General features: G+C 44.7%; 1 protein-coding gene across 4 annotated transcripts in view; it reads right to left on the reverse strand.

The window, feature by feature from the left end:
- USPL1 (ubiquitin specific peptidase like 1) overlaps positions 1 to 21819 on the reverse strand; it is a 462937-nt gene that overhangs the window by 304386 nt on the left and 136732 nt on the right. For all 4 annotated transcript variants that reach the window (XM_069639225.1, XM_069639224.1, XM_069639223.1 and 1 more), the window contains 2 exons: positions 14219 to 14855; positions 6736 to 6849 (listed from right to left, as the gene is read on the reverse strand). In XM_069639225.1, coding sequence (XP_069495326.1) covers positions 6736 to 6849; positions 14219 to 14855 — 751 coding nt within the window. The remainder of the gene's footprint in view (positions 1 to 6735; positions 6850 to 14218; positions 14856 to 21819) is intronic.

The following is a 21819-nucleotide window of genomic DNA, read 5'->3' on the forward strand; positions in this document are numbered from 1 at the left end:
ACACGGCCAAAGCAGACAATGGACAGTTATCAACCGTGGGAAAGGAGAGCCTATCCCAGGAAGCTAGACAAAGACTGCAACAAGTATGCAATGAGTGTTGCGCCAGACAGGAGAGCACTCATCAGGCAAGATGGTGCACACAAGTTACAATACAATCATTCTCATCTCCTTGAAAGGGCACACAGTGAGCCGAGAACAGTATCGGGTTCCAGGCCTGGTGATGTCGGCTCTAGCCAATCACAGTTTAGTACCCTAGGGGAGGGTAGCAATGGACAAGAACCAATGCTAAGTCCACAACAATGTTATAGTTCGTGAATTGGGGATGTAACAGGCCAGCCACCCGACATGCGAGGGTCAGTAGAACACCACTTATAACGTCCTGTATAGGTTATAGAATGCTCAATACCCAATCACTTGGCCCGATAAGTTTTCTGGAGAGGGGCCGAGGTTGTGATGAAGTGCTGACGCCATTAGAGATTAAAACCAGCCTGCGAGCTGAGGAATAGCGAGATGTGCATGAATATTCTGTTCCTGTGCTGATCCCTGTTGGTTCTGTCTGTAATAAACCGCAGTTTGAACTTGCCGTTGACAGAGCCTTCTGTGTATTTTGGGGGAGGGTGTTGGGACCTCCAAGTCCACGAACTTCCAGTATCCCTCCAGCATGCCTGAGAGTTCAACCCCCCCCTCCCCCCAGGTCCCTCCTCCCAACAACGCTGAGATGCCTTTCGACTCCTGTTCTTCGGCAGGCAAAAGGAGGACCTTTTTATATGCAGTGTCTGAACCGACACTAGCTTTCAGGACTATCATTAGGCGAATGCGTGTGCGATGGCGCAGTGGACAGTGAGGAACCGGAGGCTTTATCCCCGGTCACTGCATGGGCCTCAACCCTCGCCAGTTTCTTCATGGGTCATGTCCTTAGTGTGTCTGCGCTTGTGTGTGCCGTGGCCGCCGGGTGTCTTCTCCATCACTGGACTGCGGCCTGCTTCTCCGAGTCGGGGGCCTGCACTTGGGGTCCGGACAGATCCTGATTGCCCTCCAGGACTCAGTTACTGCCCTCGTCATGTCTATGCAAGCCTCGGCCTGCATAGCGTGAGCAGCCCAGCTTTGCGTCCAACAATCTTTTAAAGTTTTTGGCTGGAAAGCTGACAAGATTTACAGTGCTTTTCAGCGTGATCCCTCGGTAGACAGTGGTTGCACACACAGTGAGTGTCTTTCAACAGTGGCAGGAAGGACAAAGTTTAAATGGGGTTTTGTCCATTATCTTCAAACAGAGCAGTTGGGTGAAAATAGAATAAAGGGGATAAAGGGTAAACATTCTCTAAAAAGGGTTAGTGTAGAGAACCTTCGCCCTCTCCCTACTGTAATTGGCCTAAGCACAAAGAGGCCCGTAAGGCCGCCTGGGCGTCGATCGGTCAGTCACCAGCGCTGTGGGTGTTCGTCAGGAACCGTCGAGTGGATGAGCAGTCATGCAGCGAGGCGAATAAGGAAAATTAAGAAATTCTACCAATATACCTTTATTAAATCAAAGGCATCTGCCTAGAAGAGAACTGCACATTTGCAACAGACTTTGATGGCAGAAAAAACTATGAAGGAGCTTGATGTGTGAAGAACATTGGGTACAGTACACATCACACTAGGGATAGTATTACTAATCACGCCCCGTCAAAGTCAGTTTGAGGAAATCATGTAATACTCTGCGACTTCCACTATATGTCCGACTATGTAGAGCATGTGATCTAAGCAGATCCACAAGATCCAGAAGACATGCATTACTCACCGTAATAGCATTTCTGATTGTATCTGCTTCAATCCACATGCTGTGCATGTATTCCAACATCCAGTGGAAATCAGAGTATTAAATCTTACTTTCGAAGAACGAAAGGGGACTTTGACATGGGCGTGACTAACACTATCCCTAATGTGAAATGCAGTGTACCTAAAATACCTCATGTATCAAGGTCCCTCAGATTGTTTTTTCCGCCAACATAGTTGGTCGCCTAATGCAGAGCTCGCAAGAGTTAATATCGCTTACTTTCTCCCACGACCTACGGTCGTCTAATCTCCCGACTAATCTTCGACGACTGCCTCATCGGCTTCCTGCCGCTGAAGACATCCACAACTGGCAACTGTTGAACTGCTAGACGACTGTCGACCGCGTGGCCTCGGCCCCAAGGCCAGGCTTTTACAGTAGGCAGAGTGGGGCACTGGGTTTATTCAAGAAAGTATTTCCTTTTCCCTTCTCTTTATATGATCTGGCTGCTGTTAGGGAGAAGTCTCAGAAATGTGCTAATTCCCTCCACCTTAGAGACCCCCAGCAACTTTGTGACCCTTTTCTCACTCATGTATTTTAATGTGAATTTTACCTCTGTTTCTTTTGGTTATGGAGTCTGACAAACTCCATAGGCATCATCATTTACATTGAGTCACACAGCACCTTCAGTGCAGTGGCACAGGGAAGTCTTTTCCGATTTCCCAAAAGTTTAATACCTTCTCTGGGATAAACTACTGTTTCCCAGAGCAGTAAAGTGAAATTGACTTTACTTACCATTTTAACTTTCTAGACCCAGCACACACCATCTTACAACAGAGTGCTGGAGGGTTTACTTAGTATCCCCCGTGTCTAGATCCTCATGTAACATTTTTTATGTGACCCTTTCCTCATTGAATGGCTGGCGGTAGTGGTTTCGTTTGAACTACCATGGTATGTCTTTACCGCAGGCTGCGTTCGCGGCTCCGGTAAAGCAACCGCGGGAGCCATCTTTTTCAAAATGGCGCAGAGCCAACTTTGACAAAATGACCCCCGGTGGTCTTTTTTTCGCCAGTTCTTTGTGGAAAGGTCCTTCTAGAGATTTTCTATGCGCACCAAACTAGGTTTGGTCTTTGTTCATATCGCCTTTGGCAGGCTTCAGGAATGTAACCCGCCTCTGGCTCCAGAGTGTCTCGGGTATGCAGGAAGTGAGGGAGGTGCCCGAAACTCTCCCTGTGCTTAGTCTCCTAGGAGACCCAAATGCACTCTGTGGATATTGGCTGGCTGACTGTCCGGCAAGGACAGCCACCTTGCTGGGTGAGTGAAAGCTAGGCTGGAATGAATGGGAGAGACCTGAATAAAAGGCAAATCTTTTGGCTTGAAAGGCAGAGTCGACTGCTGGATTAAGGAACCGAAGAAGAACTTGAAGAGGACGCCTGCTGCCACTCCTGGACCGTTGGTTTGCCCGGTGAAGCCCTGCTGCAGTGCCGAAACGCCAGGTTTGCATCGACTGAAGCCGCTGCAAGGACGACTTCTCCCCTTGAGTTGGTGGGACCAATCAACTCCAAATTAAGTCACCTGGACATCGATCTCTGAGCTGGTTGAATTTCCACAGAGTTGCTGCTGGAAACCGTATAGCCAGGGAGAGGAACACCAATTTGAATGCGTTGCTTTTAAGTTGGCCTAGAGCTTTTGGAAGATCCTCCAGACTCCCAAGAAGCAGGACTGACCAAGACTGAGCCCCCTCAACAGAGTGCAGGACCCCAAGAAGCAAGGAAAGCCCACCTCAACAGCAAGGAACTGCATTGTTGCTATTTGCGGTAGACGCAAGGAGCTGAAAAGCGAGACAGCCACTGAAAGTGAAGTTTGCCGGTTTCTAGTTTTGACCGTCCCAGTGCATCGCAGGTGTCCCAACGTCCTGTCCTCCCTCTTGTCCCCACGACTGAGGCCCAGGAACAATGAGATCTGCAGAGCTGCACAGGAACAGAAGTCATCGGCTACATCTTTTCTTCATTTCTGAGGTACTGTAAAACAAGTCTAAGAGAACTTACCTCTTGCTGTAGAAGTGCTCGTAACTTCTGCAACTCAAGTCTAATCAGCTTGTGGCCCTACATTTGATTCTTTTCATCAAAGACTCCCAAGAACGTGTGCAAAGAGTTTTCCATTTACTTATCTTGACTTTGGCTTAGCCTATTGAATTGTAGGACTCTTCTAAAAGGATCTGAAAGTGTTTTGCCCAGATTAAGAAATGTGTGATCCCTTGTGTTCTAATAAAAGTTAGTAAAAGGAAAAGGTTAAGAGTATTCTGAATGCCAACAGTAAGATATTAATGTCCCCAGCACCCTAGTTATTGAAGTCACCTGTGGGTGTAGGTTGTGTGTGGGCCATCCCAAAAGGGTATTTTCTGATTCAGAAACTCAGAGTGCAGAGTATTGAAGTGTATTTGGGTGTTACTATTATATTGCTCACTTCTAAAGAAGGCTTTATAACTGACAAATTAATCATTGTTTATGCAAGAAACCTTGAGTGCAAGTTTATTTGAATGCCTGTAACTGAATCTTTGTGTAACTCCACTACTGCTCACATTTCCCCTCTTGAGAAGTTCTGAGAAAATGTGTCCATCCAAAGACTTTGCACTGCAAATAGGTCATGGGTCTGACGGTATTTGCAGTTTGCAGCCCTGGAAGGTCACAGCGCCTCGGGAAATAGCCCGATTTGCAGTTCGTCTTAGGGTTGGTTGGTCCCACCAGCCAAAAAGGAAGGTGTCCTCATCGGAGTTCCTCTGTCGATAAGAAAGAAAAGGGTCAGGACAGCAGTAGTCGCTTCACGGTTACTGGGTCTGCAGCTTCTGATGCTCTATTCCAGTGGTCGACTTGCCTTCTGTCTCAGGAACCTCACTTTTTATTCAGAATTCCCATTCATTCCTCTGCAAACTCTCCCTGTAGTTTACAGAAAGGGATGGGTAGCTGGCCAATCAGCACAGCCAGGCCCCCAGTGGGAACTGGTTCCATTCAGGCACATCAGCAGACTAAGGACAGGGGGCGAGCCAAATTCCTCCCCCTGCATCCTCTCCACAGACACACCGGAGCCTATGCAGTGACTCGCAAGGGTTCCCGACAAAGGCAAAACTCACTCACAGACCTCCCCTTCCTAAAATGGTAGAAGGGCTAAAAAAGGACAACCACACAAGAAATGGCGAAAAAAGAAAGGCGCCACCATAATAGAACATAGGTGACCCCTTTGTGCATAACCGAAGCTGTGAATACAGTCTGCAGTAAAAAAATAGCCCAAAGTTGTTAGAACAGATCCACTGCCACCAGCCATTACTATAGGGTTGTCACGGATGTAAAGTCACAGGAGTAGAGGGCAGGGGGATACTAGGCATCCCCTTAGCACTCCACAAGGTGGTGTGGGCCAATTTCTCATAAGTGAAAGTTTTAGGACGGATACAAAGTATCCCTCTTGCCTTAAGAACAATCTTTTTATTCAACATTTATATGGCACCTATACACAAGTGTGTCCAGGCGTCACAAGACAAGTTGGGGGTGGTGAGGGGAACTAAAAAGAAAGAAAAAAAAGTGACTTTGGCCTTGACAATCCTACCGTACAAGTACAAGACCAGGTGATAATTGGAGAGGGAGAAGTGCAGGAGTGGGGTACACTAAGGGTGGGGGTGGGCAAGTGCTGTGCTAGGGGAAAAGAGGGGGTGGGTAGCCGGTAGCCTGAGGGCAAGTGCTGGCAGGGGATGCTGGGGGAGGGGAACTGGTAGTGTAGTGCGTCTGGCCCCTGTATGACGTTTAAGGGACCAGGACCCAGTCGCAGTAGCGGAGGGAACATTTAGGATGGGAGGGGACTTTTGGGGGGGGGGAGAGAGAAAAGTTACTGGAACTTAAGAAGATCTGGTTGAAGTCTGAGGGGGTTTAGGGAGTCCTTTCCCAGAGGGAGGAACCAGTCGAGCAAAGGGATCTACCTTCCACTCTTCGCTTGGAGAAATGTGACCTGCAGAGAGTTGGAGCCAGAGGAAAGGATTTTATTTATAGCGCGCCTATACACAAGTGTTTCAAGGCGCGACGAGGCAGGGGAGGAGAACAAGGGGGACCAATACTGCGCTCTTACTAGGCCCAGTGACGCAGATCGCTTAAGGGCAGGGGAGAAGTGCCAGGGGAGGAGGAGCAAGTGCAGGACACAGGATCAAATATTGAAAACAAGAAGTGCAGTGTCTTTATAGCGCTTAAATACATTATGTTATAGTGGCTACCCTCGTAAAAATAGTAAGGCAAGATCAAATGGTTTTAGGAGGCATTTATTTCTATTTAAAAAGAAGTTTTATGGAAAATAAGCATAAAATAAGAACAAAAAATAAAGCTTAGACAGTTCCAATGCTAGTTTAAAACAAAATGGCAACACAAAAATAAAGCACAGGAAACCAGTCATTTCATTTTTGCATACAAAAATACTATTTAAAAAATAATCTAAATAATAAAATAGCATTATCATCCAACTACAGGGAAGAATTCTACTTCCAGATCAAGTCCATCCCTAACAACTCAGAACACATGTCTGGCATCTGTCTCAACTCAGGATTTCTGGATATATAGCTTAATCCTGAATCAGAAACTTAATCAGAGAACAAATTCTCAATAAATTACTGATAAGGTTTCTAAACAAAATTACTATTGTTTCGCAAACTGCTAAAAAAGGTGCAGGGGACTTATAGGTCATCTAATAGACCATATGTATGCATACATCACAGATCTTAAAGCAGAATGTTTTCCTAAACTTCAGGTTTCTGAAGATGTGCTGCAAGTCACGGAAAATATTTCACTACTGTAATATGTAAACAAGTTAGAAAAAAACAAAAAGGCTTCAGTCCCATGGAAGACATGCACTTAATTTGGCCTAATGCGACTTATTCCATTGGCGTTTCATCTGGTAGTGTGAAGACCTGACTGGAACAAACACATGAGATAACCGCAAGAAATACTTACCCAGCTGGCACTTCAGTTGAGGTTGCAGTAAATTAAACACCTCGAGTCTAATTTCATTCAGTTGCTTCTCAGCCTGAACCAAAACCTCCAAAGAAATCTCAGCAATGTTGCCATCTATAAATGGTAAAACAAACTGAAATCAATGAACAGAATTAAAATAGCATTTCTGTATTTAAATTAAATATTTACTAGGTGAATTTCATACTTGACAAATATTGAATATCTAGAGTTCTACAGTTCTCATATTAGGCGGACATAGCAATTTGTTCAAAAATATATTATAGTTCTCATACATCAAGTTCTGCAGCTAAAGTTCTTAATAGCAGCTGTGTCCCAGAAGGAAAAAACTATTTTGTAGATCCAAGGACACTACATACATACCTCAGTCTGGAAACACCATGTACACCTTGGCAAGTTTAAGATTAGATAATTGTTTTCATCTATTGAAAAGTTTGAGCAACTATTAAGATGGATTGCTAAAATCTGGCCTGGTAGCCAGATATTAGGAGGCCACCCTAGTTATAGTAAAATAAAGGCATCTGGATGTCTAGCCAAACCCAATCAAGGTAAGCGTGGAAGAGTTGTCAAGGCCAAGTCCCAGGACAGGTGGGTGGGTGGGTGGGTGGGTGGGTCTCAGGGGTCCACGAGGAGTCCACACAGTGAAAGACACGCAAGTACAAAAACAGGCCAAAAATAAACTGTGTTTAAAAATAATGTTTCCCCCCCCCCTGCTATATGATGTTACCTAGGCAGGTCTCCCTTCGCTGACACGTGCCTCTAGTTGGGCTCCTCCTCCTCCTCGTCGGGCTTCTCCTCCTCCTCGTCCTCCTCCTCTGGCTCCTCCTCCTCCTCCTCCTCGTTGGGCTCTTCCTCCTCCTCCTCGTTGGGCTCCTCCTCCTCCTTCTCCTCCGTGCTCTCTACCTCCCCCATGGTCTCAAAATGCTATTCTATCACCTATCCTATGCCTCTGACGAAGGCTGGAAGGAAAAGGTTCAAGAAGGATCTCCTTGTCTACAATCCAGGCTTACCCATCGCTGAGACACCAAAGTCAACGCTTCTTCCAGGCAGACTCACCCACATCCTCTTTCTAGTTCCTTCGCCAGACTTCTGGTTTCCCCTTATGGTCTCTGCTCACCCCTCTCTCATTAATAGTGGCACTCGTTGGGAGGTACTCTTGGCATCTAGGGTCATCCAAGTGCAGTTCCCAGTATCACTCAGACCTGGCCACTCTGAAAAGCAAGTGCAGAGCAGGTCAGCGGAAGCGGCAGTCCTCAAGTACATCCCCTGAAACTGGCTTGCCGCCTGCTCCAAAGGCAATACAAACTCCATTTGCTTGAAGAAGAGGGCTTTATCCAAGTCTGCATCGCTGCAGCCACCAAGACGGCTGAACATTCTAAATCTGCAAGGAACTCACCAACCCTACTGCAGTCTAAACTGCTCTGCCTTCCATGGCACTCTGCACTTTTATGGCCTCTCACTTCATTTCTAAAACTCAGGACATCTTGTCTTCACTCCTCTACTCACCCTTTTAGCATTTTTTTATGGTTTTGCTATCTTGTTGGTAGACGTAGGCTTTATGGGAAATTAGCCAGTTTTTGTATTTTTGTTTACTGGCTTTTATTGGTCCTTTTTCAGGTTCTCATGTTGCCTTAGTTCTTTCGTAATTGTTGTTTCCTTTTAGCTACTTGTTCGTCATATTGATGTTTCAGTTGAAACAAACTTCTTTTGGCTCCATTGTCTTTAAACTTGAACTGATCCAGTAGGCATGTGTATTCCACTTTCTTGTTTATTGCGACACTTAGATACTTGCCAAGCGACTCTGTAAGGAGCTTTACTTCGTGTGGTTTTATTTTTATTCTGGATCTATTTGGCTCCACTATAACTTGGTTATTCCACTGATGAGGCTTTTTGACATTTGTTGCCTGGATGGTGAGTTTGAGATGACTGGTCACTACTGGGATCAGCAGTAATTTGCAAAGACAAGTCGTTGTCCTATGTTTTCTGAGACAAAGAAGTATTCTATGATGGATGACTGATTGGCGCTTCCCCATGTTTTCTGTGGAGGGATGTCTCCTTTGATGTTTCAACGTGCATTATAAATCCGCAATAAATAAAAATACACAAGCCAGTGCGCACAACCCTAAATACCAGCAATCTACACATAAAACAGACACCCCAACACAACAAACAGCCACACAGAAAACATCCCAGGCATTGGGCCCGTACAGATACAACAAGCCAGCACATCACACAATTTACAACCATGAAACTACAACAGCTGGTCAAAGGAGCAACACAATCGGCAGGACACACCCTCGATGCAATCTTCGCCCAGGAAAAACATATCACCACAGCACCACTGATACAAATACTGTGGAGCAACCATCTCATCATCCCTTTCATCATCAGACTACCTAATCCAATCTGCATCCAGACCCCAAATTCACAATCACCACAAAAAGAAACTTGAAAACCGTCAACAGGCAACCTGTTCGAACAACTGGAGACAACCAAACCCTCAATTACAGAAGTAGAGCTGGCTGACCTAGACGGGAACACCAAATCAAGGGGAGAAGAAGTCGTCCTTGCAGGGCTTCTCTAGTCGAAACTAATTTGGAGCTTCAGCACAGCGGCAGGGCTTCATACAAACCAATGGTCCAGGAGTTGCAGCAGGCATTTCTTACAAGTTCTTCTTCGGATTCCTTCATCCAGTGGTCGAGACTGCCTTCCAAGCCAAAAAGCCTTGCCTTTTATGCAGGTTACTCCCATTCGTTCCAGCCTAGCTGTCAATCACACAGCAGGGTGGCTGTCCTTGCCAGACAGCCAGCCAGCCAGCCAATCATGTTAGGGTGCATTCCAGTAACCAAGGGGATTAAGCACGGAGTTTCGGGCACCTCCCTCACTTCCTGCCCCTGCCAGACATACTGGAGACAGAGGCGGGCTTCACTTGTGAATCCCACCAAAGACAAAACCTGGTTTGGCGTGCAGAGTAAATCTCTAGAAGGACCTTTCCAACAAGAAAATGGCGAAAAAAGACCGGGGCCATTTTGACAAAAATTGCACCCTTTGGTGCTTTACTCCAGCCTGTGGTAAATGCACACCACTGTAGTTAAAAGTAAGCCACTGCCACCAGCCATTCAGTGAGAAAAGGCTAACAAAAATGTTACATGAGAAGCTAGACACAGGGGATACTAAGTAACCCCTCAAGCACCCTATTGTAAAATGGTATGTGCTGGGTCTAGAAAGTTACAATTGTAAGTAAAGTCAATTTCACTTTGCTGCTCTTGGAAACCGTAGTTTATCCAAGAAAAGGTATTTAAACCTTTGGGAAGTCTGAAAGGTTTCCCTGTGCCACTGCACTGAAGGTGCAGTGTGACACTGTAAAAGATGATGCCTATTGAGTTTGTCAGACTCCACAACCAAAAATCACATTAAAAACACATGCGAGAGTGGGAAAAAGGTCTCACTCTCTCCAGGTTAAAAAAGTAAAGTCCTCAAAATCCAGCAAAAGTGCTGGGGTCTCTAAGGTGGAGGGAATTAGCACATTTCTGAGAATTCTTCCCAATAGGGGATGCTCAAACTTAAAATCCAGGGATACAACAAAATCCTACAAGCATATGAGGGCACGAAGAAAGGGGGGCTGGGGGGGTGGGTTGAGAGGGGGAGGGGAGATGTGCTGGCAGTCCGGTCCTCCCTAGAGCTGAGACCAACCGAATGGGAAAAGGACACTAGTGGGAGGTATATTGCCGCTACACTGGAATGTGTAGCTTCAGGACAGGCCGAGATACAAAGGGAATTTACAGACTTCTATACCGATCTATACAGGTCCAAAGTTCCCCAAGCACAGTCCCAAGCAAAATATCTCGATAACATCCTCCTCCCTACCCTGACAAAAGGAGGAAGCGCAGGAACTTGACCAGCCTAGAACCCCAGAGGAAGTGCGTAGAGCAATCCGATTGTTGCCCATAAACAAAGCACCAGGCCCAGACGGCTTCATGGCCGACTTTTACAAGACCTTTAGGGAAGTGCTCATTCCCCCCACTCGTCCAACTGTTAATGAGTCTGCAATAACAAGGAGGATAACTCCATCGATGGTGGAAGCCAAGGTTATCCTCCTACCAAAACCAGGCAAAGACCCCGAAAGCTGCAAGTCCTATAGGCCAATAGCGCCGATTAATATCAACGCGAAGCTATTCACCAAAATATTTGCCTCTAGGATAGAACCCCTCCTGCTGAAACTGACCGGAACCGACCAATCGGGTTTCATACAAAAACCGGAGATAACATTAGAAGGGTCCTACATTTAGTAGAAAAGGCAAAACGTGAAAGACCCCAGTGCTTCTCGTTGCGTTAGACGCAAAGAGTTCGACAGGGTGGAGTGCCAATTTATAGTCGCAACCATGAAGAAAATGGGATTTGGGGAGAATTTTGTGGAAATGATAAAGGCAAACTACATTAACCCACCCCTCCCTTTACTGATTAACAGGCAATTATCAGGGCCCATCAAAGTGTTGAGGGGCACGAAACAGGTCTGCCCTCTCTCCCCGTTGCTCTACGCAATCTACTTGGAACCCCTGTTGCCCACTCTCTGGGCCTCAGAGGAAATAGCGGGCATCCCATTTGGAAGGTATCCCCATAAAGTGGTAGCCTTCGCAGATGACCTCTTGATGACCAACTGACCCAGGTGGATCTCTGGAGGCATTGGGAAGGTTCAGAGAAGTAGCCAGCCTGAAGATTAACACCCAAATCGGAAGCCCTTAACCTCACACTAAAGAGGGAGGGGGCGAGAGATAAGAGCGCTCCAATATAACTGGGCACCCACTGCGATCAAATACCTAGAGGTTAATATTGCCAAAGACATGGTATCATTATTTCCCCTCAACTACCCGCCCTTACGGGCACAAATTAAACTTCTCCAGGGATGGTCCCCTCAAGATATCTTGAATGGGGAGGATCGACGTGGTCAAGATGGTGAAGATGGTCGTACTCCCAAAAATGTTGTACAATTTAACAGCACTTCCAATAACAGTCCCCAAACCATTCTTCAGATCTTTACAGAAGCTCTTAGGGAACTTCATATAGAACAATAAAACCCCTAGAGTAGAGAGAAGCCTGTTACAGATGCCAAGAACTAGGAGGGCCTGGGTGCACAGGACATGAGAGAATACTACCTGGCAGCCCAAGTAAGTGATCAAGGACTGGCTGAAGAATGACAGAAATAAGGAGTGGAAATGTATGGAAGACGTGCTAGCCGGAGGGCAGGTCAACACTTCTGTGGAAGCCTGGGGGGGCGGTTCGACCACCCCAAAAACCCTTACAACCTATCAGTCGACCTTCACTCCACTATGCAACAACCGACAATTCACGCCTGGGGAAGGGTTTCATCAGAACAGGGGAGGAGGGAGGCGTGGGGTGGGTTGCCTTAAGATAAGATATTTTTCAAGTAGAGGATCTCAAGTCCTTGGCCCAATGCAAACTAGACTTCTCCCTAGGGTAGGAAGAGATACCGATGCACACAAGTACGCCACTGGATACTCCAGAGGTAAAGAGGGCAGCACTCAGGCCCCTCACGCCCTTTGAAAAGCTTCTAATGGGAAATACGAGGACAAGAATTAAGTGGGCACCCTCTAAAGGTTCATAAAGCAACATGAAGCGGCAGCCCCCATTCGGTAAACAGACCTACGGGACGAGGCAGTGGGTCGCCGGATTGAAGAACCAGAGTGGTCACAGGTCTGGGATAACAAGAATTCTGGAGCAAACTACTAGGTCAATGGTATCTCACCCTGTGAGCGCTTTCCGCAAGCGAAAAAGGACTACGGCGAAGTGGGATCATGGCAGCATATATGGTGGTACTGCCCTTGGATAAAGGCCTACTGGGGCTTAATCTCAGAAGCATTGGAGGAAATGATTGGGGGGGTGGGGAGGGGGAGATGTGCAGGGAGCATGGGGGGGGAAATCACTCCTCGGAATAGGTGGGACACTGGAGTCCCTCTCATCGAATGCCCAAAAAAAGGAATCTTTGCGATATAGATACTAGCGGGGGCCCTGGTCGTCGCCCAGACGTGGAAGTCAAAAGATCCCCCAACAGAACATGAGTGGATGAGCAAAATCTGGCAGTTTGCAGCAATGGAATGGGTAACCTATGGTCTACAAGGAAAACAGCAGGGCTTCCTAGAGGACTGGTACTTGGCGATGAAGTTCCTTCAAAGACTCCAGAGGAGCATGGTGTCTGAGGAAAACGAAACTGATGGATATGGTGCGAGTGGGATGGGGCAGTGGTGGGCTCTGCCCAGTGATGGAGAAAGGAGAACGAGGGGGCCCAAGCGGGAAAGTGACTTTTACTGGGAAAGAGACATCGACCACGGTCTATTCAGGGGAATTGGAACTCGTACAGGGATCGGATGAGGGTTGGAGGGAACGTGGGGGTCAGTTATTCATTGTTAAACATGTTCAATAAGAAAATCAGTCTGGAAAACACAAGAATGAGAAAAAAGTCCCACTCTCTCAGGAGTTCCAATTAAAAAACCCTGAGTCCAGCAAAAGAGCTGGGGTTCTCCAAGGTTAAAGGGAATTGGCACAGAAATGAAAATTCTCCCTAACACCACGTATTTCAGGCCCCTGTCTTGGGAAGTGCTTTTCACCCAACATGGGCTTTCCCAAGTTCCGTCACAGACAAACTTTTCTAAGACCCCCCCCGTAACACCAACCTAAAAATCAATTCCCCTGAAAGAAAACACATAACCGCTTCTTCTAAAACTACATGAAGAATTTGTTTAAACTGGTATATAGTGTGCACTTAATCTTATTATCTGTTTTCTACTCCTTGTATACCTTTCTTCAACCTACTACCCACTTACATGTAAGCCTTATTTGTTTTGCCACGTTTACCTACCCCATAGTCCGGTCATAAAGAGGAGCTCTAACCTAGATAAGAATTTATAGTCATTAACCCTAAACATAAGGTCTAGAAAAATCTTTCAAAGTTATTTTGGAAATATACTTAACTGGCAGCGTTACCACTGTCTTGCCCTTCAGATTGTTTATACTGTGGTAAAATGCATGAATATCAAACACCCAATTTCTGGATTTTCTTTTTAAAGCACAAATGAGTTGCATATCCATTTGAACTCATGGCTGAGTAAAGCAATACAAAGCTTTTCTACATCAAAATAATCCCAATAAAAGGTTTACTCTGCAGTGCACAGTTTTAAAGCTGTGGAACTTGCTTTACAGCCAAAGGCGGCAAGCAACAGAGGGACCTGAATACCACAGCTAACAAAATTGGAGGAGAACAGGTTTTTCAGGCAAGGAAATTGTCTTTTCTCTGACCAAAGCAGAACCGCATAGCAATGTTTTTTTTTAGAAAAGCAGCATGGCAATACAAAGACTCATTTCTTGAGTGCAAACCTCCTCCAATTGGAGTCTAAAATTCTGTCAATTCAATGATTTTTTGGAAAACGAGAATGAATGGATACATACATACCTTTACCATATACATACGTCTGCAGTGCATTAGCGTGGTCATATTTTGAAAACAATTGCTTTAAGATGGAATGCTCTTCAGTCGAAACTTCAATAGCTTCTCTCAGGGTTCTTAAATTCACAAATGACGACAAAATGCAATCTAACCAACAAAGAGCATCCTCATTCCTCCACTGGAGATGTAGAGTTCTGCCCTGTAACTTGGGTAAAAGGACTTTGTTACATAAAGTCTGGCTTTTGGAGCACGTAGCTTTCTCAGAAACTACTTCTGTATCGAAAATCGAGTTTTGAGGAGCCTCGCTGTTTTCTTCTGCCACACTGTCCTCCAAGGACCCAGAGTGAACATGTATGGAAGGTTCGCCTGACAAACCATTAGAGGCAAGTGACCTTTTCTCAGATATGTTTCCATTCTGTCCAAGACTGGTGCACAAAGAGGTATCCGGACTTCGCACAGGGATAGTATTCACCTTCTCAACACATTGTCCAATTGACCGACTAGGAGATTTTTTTAAAGGAACCCGGGGGGAACATTCAAAACTCTTCCGCTTTCTTGGGCTGTGCTTGGTTTGCTGGTTGATCAAATCTCTTGCACTAGTAGTTATGCTGTGTAGTGGTTTATGCCCCAAAGGATAAATGCACTAGAGAAAAGAGAAACCAAAATAGGTTAGTCACATCACTTAATCATCTTTGATAGTCAAAATGTAATGAACGGAAAGCATTCCATGAAACAGCACATTGGATTGTGATAGGTACAGTAATTATATTGTGCCCCAAACAGAATAAGGAATTTAGTAAGGGTTGGGTCAGACTAAGACATGGGTTCAAAAGGTGAAAAGATGCATGCCAGATGAAAGTCCAAGAATGAACCAACCACTGGTTGCACTTACAACGAAAACCAAGCCGCACAGTGCATTTACTTTGCTGCTGGACATAGGTGAGGCTAACAGAAAAATATAAGCAAGGAATCAGACCACTAAGACATCATGTTACAGGTGTTAGGTTAATGGCCTAGGGATTCTTTCCAACAATTACTCGTTTGGAGTAATGCATGGGTAAAACTAGGATTGCTGCAGAGACAGGGAGGCAAATGGATGCTAAAGGTAGCATAGAAGCTGGAAACTTGGTCAAAGGAGACACCTGTCCGAGGTAACTGAAATTGTAGGGATCCATTAAACTGCTGCTTGTAGCCTGGATGAGCCAGGCTCGATTGACACCAAGAGCTACCAGAATCAACCGTACCTAAACTTTAGTTAACATTTAAAGCAAAGGCTATGGTGTTAGGGCCTAGATCTATGAAGGGCTTCTGATGTTCCCCCCCATGTTATGGCACACCTAAACCTTTTACTTTTTACCCATTGGTTATTCCAGATCTCCACCCTTCTTTGTGGACAGAGGGACTCCAAAAGATATCTGTCAGTGCCCTATGATAGCCTGTATGACTATTAGGAGATGGGTACGTTCTAAGCACCATTTGGCCATAGGGTAATTAGATAACCCTCCAATGGTGCTGTGGATTACTCTGTTGGCAGATGCAATTTAGTTTTGGCTTCTAGGTGTGCTGCCAGTCTGACTACTTCAGTAGTCAAATGTAGCTGTTAGGACTGTTTTTATAGAATCCAACTAAGGTTCATACAACCATACATCCGAGGCAGTACATAAGCTCCACTGAGTATAAGGATGTACCACCTGAGAAGGAGGTAGCATGGACAGAGCAGCCAGGCTCATCTTAGGAGGGCTATAGAATCAGTACAAATACATTTTAATATACATGGTCAAAATAACACTGAAATGTTTTTTTTAAATAAGTAGGCCTAAATTAATCTTGGGAAAATAAGCACCATCACATTACATATAAACAATTATAAAAAATAACTTAATACTTAAGGGATACAACCCAAAGTATAAACTTAATACAATAAGAAGGTAAAGCAATTCAAACCTATTACACATTCCAAACGCAATCAGCGATTGTTGGAGTAAAACCAGGTTATATATTCTTTTTGAATAGTCAGTATTTCATGTGTAGTAGACCCCGTCAGTCATGCAGTGACACTCAGTTATGAAAAAACAAACCAATTCTGTTTCAAGTATACTTCTTGCAACGTTACTTTAGAACTCGGTTCAGAGTTAGTAAAACAACTCAATTTCAGGAGAGGCCTTAAGCTACTCAGTGACCAGTATTAACACACGAATGCACTCAGCAAATCAGGGACAGTACACCCCATTACACTTAAGACAGCAGAATTTCAAGGTAAGTAATAGACCCTGTGACTATTTTGGAAATGTTCTAAGCCGATTCAGGAGAGGCACAACCCTGTGTTACAAGAATATTTTTCTGAATAGTAGAACACAGATTCATGGAACAGTATGAACCTCCAACTACATTCAGGATAGCCTTCAGTTATACTAGGTGAGAAAGACCTAATGTTGTAATAAACTATTGCACTTGCTTTTCAGATCAGTGGAACAAAGACCAATGTAAGCAATAACTTTACACTATTTTCAGGATTTCACACAACAGATCAAGGTCAGCTAAACCCACAGTACACTTCTGGCACACAGGACAGGCCTAAAATGGCGGTTGTGCAAACATGGGCTCATACGGAACCTTGCCCTCCAAGCTCTGTGTTGGCCAGGTTAGGAATGGTCACTATTCAAACGCCCAATACAAAACTAGTGTGTGGGGGCATAAGTGGTAGTTTTTAAGGATAACTGAAACAGCTGACCGTCAAAAACCTTGTGGCTGACTTTTTGTGAGATTTGAGTGATGTTCAGGCCAGTCCATGAGTGACAGGGGTTGGTTGCACCTTTTACTATGCAGTGTCCTGATACAGACTTGCCCACCTTCTTCCATATAACTATTATTCCATGTAACTTTCTTCTTTGCTAAGAAAAGGGATACGAGTTTATTGATGGCGTCATTGTTATACATCAGCATTCAAATCTTTCGATTGAGTTTTAACTAGATTTTAATATGCATGTGTTTGTTTTGATTTATTACGTTGAATTGTGTTTTCTAGATTGTATCGAAATTGTGTAAACCTGCTTAAGGTATTAGACTTATGACTACTGGATTTTATTGCTTGTAATTTTATGCTTTATGGCTAATGCTAAACAAAGCTGGAATAAGCAAGTTATTTCTTATGGGGAACTCTCACGCAACTGGAACACTTAGCTGACGTTAAGTGTGTTAGGCAAGATATTCATGATAAATCTTCCTGACCTGTGTCAGCCCTAGAACTTTGTTTGGAATTACTTATTTTTGCCTTGTCCCTAGGTGAGCGGGAATCTTTCCCTGCTCACCTAGTCTTTTACTCTTTATGGGTGACTGTCTCTCCATATTGTGATATTGGCATTCTACTTTCCTATAACTTTGGACGGTGTTAAGACAGTTTTTCTGAAGTCCAACTAAGGGCTTAGTAAAACCATTCAACTGAGGCAGTACAAGACTCCATTCTTAGTATAAATCTGTACCGCCTGAGTACATGGTAGCGCAGACAGGCTCATTTTAGGAGGGAGAGAGGGCTGTAGAATCAGTACAAGTGAAATTGTAATACAAAGGATCCAAAAACACTGAAACACCTTGTATTGTAAAAAATAAAGGATTTATTTAAATACAGGTAGGCCCAGATAAATCTAGGGGTAAGCACTAAAACATATGAAATCACAGTATAAAGACAACACTATACTTGAAAGTACACATACCCGAGTATAGACCTTATTTGAAGTACCAACAGTAGTTCTAGGGAAGTCAAAACCTTTTCATACACATTCAGTATAGGTCAAGCCTATTCTTGGCGAGGAAAAACCAATGGTTACTTTTAACAATTACATTCAGTAATGCAAGGGCAGTAGATCCTACCAGTTATACACTGACTCTTAGTACACATCACTTTGTCAACTGGACACTATACTTTTGGTGAATAGTGGAACACTTATTCTAGGTGCTGTAAAAACCTAAGGATGTAATATACAATTACAGGTGCTTTTGAAATTGGGGTACCCCAGATGGAGATAAGCAGTAACTCTTGTGTTGGTACACAGCCAACACAAGGTAAGTAAAAACCCACATATTTTAACCTCACAGTGAAGGGGAAAGTAAAACCCAATGTTACACTTTACTGAATGACTCAGTTATTCTAGGTAGGCAACAACCTAATCTAGACTTATTCTGGACAGGCTAGCAGCAAGTCAGGGGAAGCAAGACCCAGTTGGGGGACACTCATACATGGACTAATCTGGTGATACCAACCCTTTACTTTTGGGAAGAGGCACAACCTAATCACAGGAGAGTAAAATACCTTCACATCTACTTTTTATTAGACTGGCAACTGCCAAGGACGAAAATATGTTAACCATACTTTTAAGAATAGTGCATCACACATTCAAGATCAGTAAGAACCTTTAACTATTCACTCTTAGATTTACAGTTACCAACCAACTCTTTGCAAGTAAGTTACCTTTAAAAATGTATCTTTTCTAGGCAAAAGGCCCAATCCTTGCAAAGTCTTTCCGTTATTCTTGGAGCATGAGTTCTCAGTGGCAGAAGGGGGTCACTAGGACTAGTGACCAACAGGCAGTCTCAGAATAGGTTCTTTAGTAGCAAAAGTCAGAGTTCCTTAGGAAAACTGGGCAAACAGGCGATTACTTTACTTCTAGGGTTAGAAGCAGGTCCAGGGGTTTCTCAGAAGACACCTGTAGAGGAGGTCGCAACCACAATTCACACTCCTACCGCTCATTTTGAAGTACCAGGAACATTCACGCCAAAATATGCAATGTATGACGTGCAAATAAACCAGCAGAGAGCCGCAGTGTGGCTCTGCCCAGTACCCATCAAAGTGACAGCACCTATTGAAGTACCTGCACATAAGAAACCTTGGACAGTAAGGTACCCAATGAGGATACCATATCGTAAAGTGAGACAAAATGACGACTGTCAAAACACAATGCCTGAAGAAGCCAAGAAAGTCCTAAAGGAAGACGAATGCGGACATCACAAGAACCCGGACTGACTCACATATAGAAGATAGGACGACCTGCGAATGACGAAAAAAGACGAAACACCATGGAATAAGTGACATCCTCAGTTTAAAGTGAAATGAGGGATGTCACATAAAAGAAGCTTATGCCATAAGCGTGATGAAGATACGCAGCCAGTTTATATGAGTACATGTGCATGGAACCGCAAGAAAGCTAAGAAAATAGTGCGGCTTGCTAAGCTTAGTAGTAAGATAGATTGTGGCAAGCGCCACCTATACATTTCTACCTCGAGAAAAAAGAACTTTATACAAGTATACTTCCACTAAGCACAAGAGCAGAACCGAGAAGGTCTCACGAAGAGAGCTACGGAACAGGAAAATCGCAAATTAAGGACAGAGAAACTCAGACAAAGGCAAGTCATGCCAAGGTCCTGCTAGCTGAAATAGTCCAACAGTGGATACAATTAATGAGGAGAAGAACAGAGTATCCTATTCTGGAAGGTCAAGATAAGCCACAGGAGGCAGATGGCTGAAGAAATTAAATCAAATACACAAATTGCATGGAGAATAAGACGATTTCACGGTGTCTAAATCACGTGACCAGCCATGCGAGAAGGAATGAAACTTTCACACCAAGCGTGGCCTTGTGCTATGCACAGATATCTGAACTTTTCTAGAACAAGAAGCCGTCTCGAGGCAAAAATATAAAGCAATAATCGACACATGACCACTGAAGTGACGAGTGATTGTTTCAATAATTGGAGGGAAACTGGGGGAGCAGACGAGCTCCCTGCACCTGGCCGGCTACTCTGCACGCTGCTGGAAAAGTATGAGTGGGGTTGATGCCAACCCAATCATAGTGGACCAAGTAATCTAGGGTCCTATAGTTAGAAGAACCAATGAGACGTCGTACTTTTTGACGTCTACAGTAGCCATTCTGTTGGAAGGGCTTAGATGCCCCACCTGACACCATTTATCCAATCTCTTCACTCGTTACCATATACAGATATAGTACCTATATTAAAATAACCTTCCTATAACCAATAAAATTGCATGCAACATTTTAAGCGTTACACGTCAGTAATGACAAGTTTGTAGTATAAAAGGTTTTTATGAAGTTCGTTGGAGTTGTTGAAGCGAGAAGGAAGATAAAGCAATAGCTGATGTTCATGAACTCCCCGTTTTTTGTTCTCGTCATTAAACGTACTCCCTTTGCCAAACTATTGAGTTGTTATTATTGATCTGATGCTAGAGTATTAATCTGCATCCCCATCCATCTCACGGGTGCTGCTGCCTCATCTTAAAGTGCTACTGGGCAAACCCCAGCTCTATGGGGCGGTTGGGGACCTAGTGCACACACCCCAGCAGGATTCTAGCAGTGGGACTGGGTGCACTGGATGAGAGGCCTCCCCATCGCAAAAAACAACCCACAGCTACACAGAAATCCTAACAGGCTTAAGGTTAAGTACATACCCCAGCCAAAACAGTACCTCTGCATAGAACAAGGTTTTGCAACAGGAGAACTTCAGGGTCTGCAGCCAAATACCCGGTCAGTGGATTCCTTGTCATGGTGACTGAAAACAAGACCTCAGAAGGAACATTGCAGTAGGGATCGATGAAGGCTCTGGGCAAGGTTTGCCTCGCGGCTGAATGCGGTTCTGCAGATTTGGCGCCTTTTCAAGGAGCACAGAAGACAGAAAATGGTGGTTGAATTCTCATCGTTACAAAGGTCCAGCACTCTGAGGGGACCTTTCGGACTCGATTCGGGTCTCTGGAGATCCACCAGGATGGATGCCCACGAAGTTTCAGCAAGATTCGGAAGACCGTGCACCGCACGATGGCTTGAGGTCCCAGGGTATTGCAGCAACGCATGGTTGCAGCAGCGCGTGGGATGGCTCAAAATGCAGGTCTTCTTGAGTCTAGCGGGTCTCACCAGGCTCTGGGTCAGGGTTGTCACTTTCGGAGTCCCTAGGTCGATTGGAAGGAAGGGCTGTGTTAGAGAGAATTCTCAAAAATGTGCTAATTCCCTTCACCTTAGAGACCCCCAGCAACTTTGCTGGATTTTGAGGACTGGTTTTCCTGAAGAGTGTGAGACCCTTTTTTCCCCCACTCTCTCATGTATTTTGGCATGTGTTTTACCCTTGTATTTCCTTTGGTTATGGAGTGTAAGAACTCCATAGGCATCGCCTGTTTCATTCATGTCACAGAGCACCCTCAGTTCAATGACACAGGGAAGCCTTTCAGGCTTTCCCAAGGTTCAACTAGCTTCTCTGGGATAAACTACTGTTTCCCAGAGTAAGTAAAGTGAAATTGACTTTACTAGTCTTTTAAATTCCTAGACCCAGCGTGCCCCATCTTACAATAGAGTGCTGGAGGGGTTACTTATTATACCGTGTGTCTAGTTACTCATGTAGTAGTCAAATACTACCCTTTCCTTTCAGAATGGCTGGTGGCAGTGGTTTTACAACAAACTATCATGATTTTTCCCGACCGCAAACTGTCCGCAGCTCCGCTACAGTTAAATCGCGGGAGCCATGTTTTTCAAGATGGCGTCTGAGCCTCCTTTGTTAAAACAGGTCCTGGCCATTTCTTTTTGGAAAGGTCCAAGTTTTTCTCTGCGCGC

This window comes from Ambystoma mexicanum, chromosome 7q (genome assembly GCF_040938575.1).
Source record: "Ambystoma mexicanum isolate Mex_15411 chromosome 7q, UKY_AmexF1_1, whole genome shotgun sequence".
NCBI classification, from domain to species: Eukaryota; Metazoa; Chordata; class Amphibia; order Caudata; family Ambystomatidae; genus Ambystoma; species Ambystoma mexicanum.